The sequence below is a fragment of the Coregonus clupeaformis genome, unplaced genomic scaffold, assembly GCF_020615455.1.
Source record: "Coregonus clupeaformis isolate EN_2021a unplaced genomic scaffold, ASM2061545v1 scaf2278, whole genome shotgun sequence".
NCBI classification, from domain to species: Eukaryota; Metazoa; Chordata; class Actinopteri; order Salmoniformes; family Salmonidae; genus Coregonus; species Coregonus clupeaformis.
This window is the reverse complement of record NW_025535732.1, coordinates 44,331-53,043: the sequence shown is the minus strand read 5'-3', so window position 1 is coordinate 53,043 and position 8,713 is coordinate 44,331. Positions and strand designations below refer to the sequence as shown.

The 8,713-nt window shown below is 39.9% G+C and overlaps 1 protein-coding gene across 1 annotated transcript; it reads right to left on the bottom strand.

Annotated features, from left to right (window-relative positions):
* Window positions 1–933: 933 nt before the first annotated feature.
* Window positions 934–6,655, bottom strand: LOC121549599 (tissue factor). The gene is given in 6 exon segments (XM_041861389.2): window positions 934–1,318; window positions 1,652–1,826; window positions 3,651–3,835; window positions 4,095–4,288; window positions 6,025–6,133; window positions 6,415–6,655. Coding segments are annotated over 6 exon segments (789 nt in total). The 5' UTR covers window positions 6,488–6,655; the 3' UTR covers window positions 934–1,265.
* Between the last annotated feature and the right edge of the window lie 2,058 nt (window positions 6,656–8,713).

Genomic DNA, 8,713 nt, shown 5'->3' with positions numbered 1-8,713 from the left:
CTGCACATGGGGACAAAGATCGTACTTTTTGGAGAAATGTCCTCTGGTCTGATGAAACAAAAATAGAACTGTTCGGCCATAATGACCATTGTTATGTTTGGAGGAAAAAGGGGGGTTGCTTGCAAGCCGAAGAACACCATCCCAACCGTGAAGCACAGGGGTGGCAGCATCATGCTGTGGGGGTGCTTTGCTGCAGGAGGGACTGGTGCACTTCACAAAATAGATGGCATCATGAGGAAGGAAAATGATGTGGATATATTGAAGCAACATCTGAAGACATCAGTCAGGAAGTTAAAGCTTGGTCGCAAATGATCTTCCAAATGGACAATGACCCCAAGCATACTTCCAAAGTTGTGGCAAAATGGCTTAAGGACAACAAAGTCAAGGTATTGGAGTGGCCATCACAAAGCCCTGACCTCAACCCAAGTTAAACAATTTAAAGGCAATGCTACCAAATACTAATTGAGTGTATGTAAACTTCTGACCCAATGGGAATGTGATGAAATAAATAAAAGCTGAAATAAATCATTCTCTCTACTATTATTCTGACATTTCACATTCTTATGTAAACATCCGACTTCAACTGTATATATACAGTGAGGGAAAAAAGTATTTGATCCCCTGCTGATTTTGTATGTTTGCCCACTGACAAAGAAATGATCAGTCTATAATTTTAATGGTAGGTTTATTTGAACAGTGAGAGACAGAATAACAACAAAGAAATCCAGAAAAACGCATCTCAAAAATGTTATAAATTGATTTGCATTTTAATGAGGGAAATAAGTATTTGACACCCCCTCTCAATCAGAAAGATTTCTGGATCCCAGGTGTCTTTTATACAGGTAACGAGCTGAGATTAGGAGCACACTCTTAAAGGGAGTGCCCCCACTCTTCAACAATGTCTCATATCAAAGATAAACACATTACCACAAATTAATGATAAGACTTTATTATGAAAATGCCATTAAAATCAAACAGAGTACCATAATATGACCAGATTCCACAGTTTTGGTTTGATTATTTTACATCATGTTCTGTCATCTAACTGTTTGGTATTAATATATATTAAAGATCTCCAGACAATGCTCATGCAAAACAATTTAGTTTAAACATATAAACTATCTACTGAGACCTTTAAAGCATGAATATATTTTCTATATGGCAAAATGTGTAGAATTGTAGGAAATTAACTTAAAACTTCTCTCTACCGTCTCCACTAAAATGTTTTGCCGCGAGGTGGGAGGCTTCCCACAACCGAATCTCGCTTAGGGCCCCCAAAAGACTGGGATGAACCCAGTGATCACTCCGATCCGATACTCTGGAGAAGAATGTATAATGGCCAACATGAATTATCGAGTTACAGAATATATTAAAACAGGAACAAATGTCCTTAATGAACACAACTTGTCAAAAAGATCAAGGCTTTCCCGTGAGGCAGAAATGTATACTAGAGAATAAAAGACACCAACCCTGCTACAGTACACCTCAGTAGTACTATTTATCACGATAATATATCATGTATACCACTTAGCAGATGCTTTAATCCAAAGCCACTTCCAGTATAGTGACAGTGAGTGCATACATTTTTAGTATGTGTATGTGATCCCTGCGGGACTTGAACCCATGACCTTGGCATTGCTAGTATCCTTACCTTCAAATAAATACTTTCCGTCGCCCGGTGAGCACTGTCTTTGACTGAGCTCTCCCAGCTGTTTGTCTGTGCTGCGGGAGGGGATGTAGGCCTGCACGTTGAAGCAGTAACTCACCCCAGGATCTACATCCCCCTCTTCTAGCTCTATCTCACTGCTTGCAGAGATCTTTGTTTTCTAGAGGGAGAATTACATAAAGAAGGGGTTATATTATGTCTTTTCTTATGTATTTAATTTGTATAACTTGTTCATTACTGTTTTACTATCATAAAACAATCATATATTCATAACACACATAGAGAGATTTCCCATGCAATATAATCAGAAGTAAGATTGGCCAAACTCATATCATCCACTTAATGCATTTAATTTACACTGAACAAAAACAAAAATATGAACGCAACATGCAACAATTTCAAAGATTTTACTGAGTTACAGTTCATTTAAGGAAATCAGTCAATTGAAATAAATTAATTAGGTCCTTATCTATGGATTTCACATGACTGGGAATACAGATATGCATCTGTTGGTCACAGATACCTTAAAAAAAAAGGTAGCGGCATGGATCAGAAAAACAGTCAGTATCTGGTGTGACCATCATTTGCCTCATGCTGCATGACACATCTCCTTCGCATAGAGTTGATCAGGCTGTTGACTGTGGCCTGTTGATCAGGCTGTTGATGTTGTTCCACTCCTCTTCAATGTCTGTGCGAAGTTGGTGGATATTGGCAGGAACTGGAACATGCTGTCGTACACGGCTATCCAGAGCATCCCAAACATGCTCAATGAGTGACATGGCTGGTGAGAATGCAGGCCATGAAAGAACTGGGACATTTTCAGCTTCCAGGAATTTTGTACAGCTCCTTGCGACATGGGGCCGTGCAAAATCATCCTGAAACATGAGGCGATGGCGGCTGATGAATGGCACGACAATAGGTCTCAGGATTTCGTCACCGTATCTCTGTGCATTCAAATTGCCATCGATAAAATACATTTGTGCTTGTTGTCCGTAGCTTATACATGCCCATACCATAACTCCACCGCCACCATGGGGCACTCTTGTTCACAATGTTGATATCAGCAAACCACTCGCCCACACAACGCCATCTGCCCGGTACAGTTGAAACCGGGATTCATCCGTGAAGAGCACACTTCTCCAGCATGCAAGTGGCCATCGAAGGTGAGCATTTGCCCTCTGAAGTCGGTTACGACACCGAACTGCAGTCAGGTCAAGACTCTGGTGAGGACGACGAGCACGCAGATGAGGTTCCTTGAGACAGTTTCTGACAGTTTGTGCAGAAATTCTTCAGTTGTTCAAACCCACAGTTTCATCAGCTCTCTGGGTGGCTCATCTCAGATCATCCTACAGGTGAAGAAGCCGGATGTGGAGGTCCTGGACTGGCGTGGTTACACGTGGTCTGCGGTTGTGAGGCCAGTTGGACGTACTACCAAATTCTCTAAAACAGCTCTGGCAACAGCTCTGGCAACAGCTCTGGTGGACATTCCTGCAGTCAGCATGACAATTTAATGCTCCCTCAAAACTTGAGACATCTGCGGCATTGCGTTGTGTGACAAAACTTCACATTTTAGAGTGGCCATTTATTGTCTCCAGCACAAGGTGCACCTGTGTAATGATCATGCTGTATAATCAGCTTCTTGATATGCCACTCCTGTCAGATGGATGAGTTATCTTGGCAAAGGAGAAATGCTAACAAACAGGGATGTAAAGAAATGTGTGCACAAAAATTTGAGAGAAATATGCTTTTTTGCGTATGGAACATTTATGGGATCTTTTATTTCAGCTCATCAAACATGGGACCAACACTTTACATGTTACTTTTATATTTTTGTTCAGCATAATTAAATTCCTTGACTTGCTCCTTTAAGGAGCCTACATCATTGACAAATGTCCTCTATGTCATTTGCTTCGACCCCAGGCCCTACAGTACTTTTAGGAAAGTGTAGGGCTGCCATTTTTATTACCCTCCCCTTTGAGCTTACCTTGCCCCTGCTTGTTGCTTTCCCGAAGGTGACTTTGTACTGCAGCTCATCAGCAAAGACATCCCGGATGGTTCTCTGTTGGTTCTGCTCATTGAACAGGGCTGTGGGAGGGTCTTCTACATACAGGGTGATCTTCTTCTTGTCTTTGCTCACCTCAATCTTGAACTCAGGTCTGCCTATAAGCGCTGGAAGGGAAATAACACGAGAGGTTGACATGCTTGCTTGTCACACCTGGCGCCACTTGGTGACACTGGCATGCAGTTGGAATAGAAAACAAAGAAAGTCTTCTTTCTCCCAGTGATTTATGGAATGACCAACATTTCAACACTGGCATGCAGAAAATGTGCCCTGATACATGGCTGTTGATTCCTATGGCACCACAGGTGTCAACAGCCATGTATCAGGGCATGCGGAAAATGTGTCATTGTATGGTGGGGTACCTACTGTCATTGTAAGGGGTGAACCTCTCCGACCTTGTGTGGGGAACTCTATGAGGTCAGAGTTCACACCAAGTAGGGGGTTTTGAGAGGACATCAGCGGAGTATATGGCCTTCAGGTCCCCGAGAGAGTTGGACAGGTCACACTCTGTCGCCATAGTCCTGATACAGTGTTGGTTCTTCTCTCTGTTCTGACCAATTCTGAAATAAAGAAGATATTTATGTTTGAGTCACAACATCATTCTGATACTGTTAGCGTTCCTCTCTCTGTTCTGGCCAACACTGAAATAGACATAATGGTAGGTTTCAGTCAAAGGATTATTATTATCTTCAAACATGTTTTTTTGTTGCATTTAGGTCGTTCATTGGGTCTGGATTGGAATCTTAGTTCAACAATAAGAAAAGTACCAAATGTTAATCTTTGACTTGCAGGCCTCTGCACCACATATCACACACATTGCACTTCACTAAAACAAAGATTTGTATTCTTTATTTTTTCAGCTCCAAAACCCCTTGATCTATTTGCCAGTACACTGCAAATTGGCCAGTGTTGAATTTTCAGTAACATTTCTAGTGTTGATTCAGGAGTTAAAGTGGTGTAAAAGAACACTCGGTAGTGTAAAAGAACCCCCAGTATTGGTGTTAATAACCAGAGTTATTGTTTTACACTGTGGACATTAAAACAGTCCCATCAAATCCACACCCATCTCTTTCATATTTCCCAGCATGCTCTACTGCAGGTAGATTTTTTAGGATTGTTTTTAATATCTGTATTTTTGCATGTAGTCTACATTGATTGATTGATTAATCTTATGCTACACAAAGATAAATAACACATTTTTCTAAACTAATCCATGTATTGCACCCATTACAGAAATGGTTGTTCCCATTTAAATGGTTTAAGTAGTGTTTTTTTTAATCAAGTTTACTAACCCTGCCAATTAATTCTGAATGCAGGTTGCAGGTGAATAAAAAAATCTAACGTGGATGTCCTAACTCTGGCTGCATTGCAATAGCAATTCCACATTACTTTACAAGCCAGCATAACGTGACTTGCAGGCCTGATGTGGCATTTTAACCAGGAGTTTTGTAACACCACTGTGTTAGAGTAAAAAAGGGCCATCAACTAGACCAATAAGTAAGGCCTTATGATATACAGTATGTAATGTATTGTCACAGAGTTTAATTTTAATGATAACATTCGCCTAGGAACTCACTTGTTGAAAGCCACAGGACTTTAAATGGAATGAATTCAGCAACTAACAAATACAGTCAAGGGTGTTAACTCTACAATTTACTCAAAAAGAAAATGAACCCTGGGAAATATGCAAATTAGGCGTTTTCTGTGTATAATTCTGAAAACTCTTTTGGCAGATCAATAGTGTAGTCTGACCGCATCAGTTCTGCCCTCCTACTGCCTTCCAACACATCACCCTGACTCTTCAGGGTCAGAGACTGAGTCTGGGAATAGGTTAGTGCAGACCTCCCACGATAACTGTCATGCGTCAGTGTGTAGCGGTAGGACAGAGTCGGGTGCAGGACACAGAACTTAGTCAACGACGTACTTTACTTGTCACAAGTAAATAAACATATCTTCCACGCAGGGAAGAAAATACCGACTCGCATGTCAATGACAACGAACATTCACGCACAACACCATGCGGGAACCAGAGGGTAAAATAGGGAAACAAATTATTGTAATTGGAACCAGGTGTGTGCAATATAGACAAAACAAGTAGAACACAGAAACATAGATCGGTGGCAGCTAGTACTCCGGTGACGACGAACGCCAAAGCCTGCCCGAGCAAGGAGGAGGAGCAGTCTCGGCTGAATTCGTGACAATAACGTGGTTATAGGCAACATATTTTTAATATTTCATTGTTATCTCTTCCTGTAAGTGCAAAAACCAGTAATCAGTATGTAAATTAATTACTTACACAGAATATTCAACGGTGTATGAAAAGTTGGAAGGTTCAGGATCCCACATAAGCAGTGTTTTGAAGTTGATCGACAACCAGGAAACATTCTGTGCCTTGGGATAGTCCCCTACAAGAAGAGCAAGATCAGTTAACTACATGTAATGTTAGACATTGAGTGAAAGGTAAATCATTAGGGACAGTGTGCCTTTTCATAAGAGGGTCACAGGGTACATTGCCTGTACTGTAAACCAGGCTGGTCCCAAGAAGTTGGCAACAAAACATTTGGACATTATGGCTTTTAAATAATGCAGTAGGCCGATATGCATAAGTATTTTATTTATCCATACTATTTGTCTAGTGTACAGCTTTTAGGATTGTAGGCTATATTTTAATTGCCACTTGACTCACCTGAAACACAGTTTGTAAAGAAGAGTACAGTACACAATGTCATAAAAAACATTTTCCTTTCCATTTTCATCATTTTATATTCCAACAGGTCAGTATAAAAACAGTAATCCGATCGGATTGATCCGTGTACGGTTATTTTAAGCAATATCCGACCTTAAACAACGAAGACGGATAATAATTTCGACTGCATGAATTCATTTTTCTAATGTCGTCTAGAAGATTGAATTAATGAACAGAGACAGTGTGGGCGTAGAGAGGAGGGTCTGCTACAGGATACGTGTTCTAGCGGTTTCAAAGTAAAAGCTATGTGACTATCTGACGTTACCTGACCATCGCTCCATCTAGCTAGCTTCTATAGGTTAGTTATAATAAGGGCCACGAACAAGTAACGTTAGTAAGTTATCTAGCAAACTAGCTAGCTGCCTTCAATGATTGATGGCTTTCCTGACAGACAAGACAGGGAGTGTGCGTGCGCGCTCTATCTGTGTATACACTGTCCAAGGATCGTTCAAGACTATTCAGCCCCAGCTGACACGGCTTACATAGGCTACCAAGTTTTGACCATCACCCTCTCTCTCTGCCATCAGGTGTTTATGAATTAATTATCAGCAGTGATGTGAAATACTTAAGTAAAACTACTTTAAAGTACTACTTAGGTCGTTTTTTAGGGTATCTGTACTTAACTGTTACTTTTTGCTCCATCAATTTTCCCTGACACCCAAAAGTACTTGTTACATTTTTTATGCTTAGCAGGACAGGAAAATGGTCAAATTCACGCACTTCTCAAGAGAACATTCTGGTCATCCCTACTGCCTCTGAACTGGCTGACTCACTAAACACACATGCTTCCTTTGTAAATTATGTCTGAGTGTTGGAGTGTACCCCTGGCTGTCTGAAAAAGAAAAGAAAATGGTGCTGTCTGTTTTGCTTAATATAAGGAATTTGAAATGATTTATACTTTTACTATTTTTACTCAAGTAGTATTTTACTAGGTGACTTTTACTTGAGTCATTTTCTATTAGGGTATTAGGGTATACTTCCTCTTCCTCCCTCAGGTCTGCCTTCTTTGTGTTCTCAGCAGAGTTCCGTCCGACGGTCAAACAGGAGTTCCCAGGTAAACTAATGATGATGATAGTATTACTAACAGGAGTTCCCAGGTAAACTAATGATGATGATAGTATTACTAACAGGAGTTCCCAGGTAAACTAATGATGATGATAGTATTACTAACAGGAGTTCCCAGGTAAACTAATCATGATGATAGTATTACTAACAGGAGTTCCCAGGTAAACTAATGATGATGATAGTATTACTAACAGGAGTTCCCAGGTAAACTAATGATGATGATAGTATTACTAACAGGAGTTCCCAGGTAAACTAATGATGATGATAGTATTACTAACAGGAGGTCCCAGGTAAACTAATCATGATGATAGTATTACTAACAGGAGTTAAAGTATTACTAACAGGAGTTCCCAGGTAAACTAATCATGATGATAGTATTACTAACAGGGCCTAAAAACATTTTGGTCCACCAGCAACTGTGGAATGTCATTTTTCACCTGGTCGGCGATTGGAACCAGCGACCTTTCGGTTGCTGGGACAGCGCTCTTCACCACTAAGCTACCTATTTGGTTAAAACTGTGATAATAACAGTACTGTATTAGTGGTATTAGGTTAAAACAGTAGTAATATCAGTACTGTATTAGTGGTATTAGGTTAAAACAGTAGTAATATCAGTACTGTATTAGTGGTATTAGGGTAAAACAGTAGTAATATCAGTACTGTATTTGGTTAAAACAGTAGTAATATCAGTACTGTATTAGTGGTATTAGGGTAAACAGTAGTAATATCAGTACTGTATTTGGTTAAAACAGTAGTAATATCAGTACTGTATTAGTGGTATTAGGTTAAAACAGTAGTAATATCAGTACTGTATTTGGTTAAAACAGTAGTAATATCAGTACTGTATTAGTGGTATTAGGGTAAAACAGTAGTAATATCAGTACTGTATTAGTGGTATTAGGGTAAAACAGTAGTAATATCAGTACTGTATTAGTGGTATTAGGGTAAAACAGTAGTAATATCAGTACTGTATTAGTGGTATTAGGTTAAAACAGTGATAATAATAGATGTGTAATGTAGACGATGGTTTGTCCCCACATATCGGCCCAATTTCAGCCTTTCATCCCCACGTGGGACCCATTTAATATATTATCAGCCGATACAGATATTGTCACCGGTATATTGTGCATCCCTAGTAATATGTGTAATGTATTGTCTCCAGGCTGCTCCATAG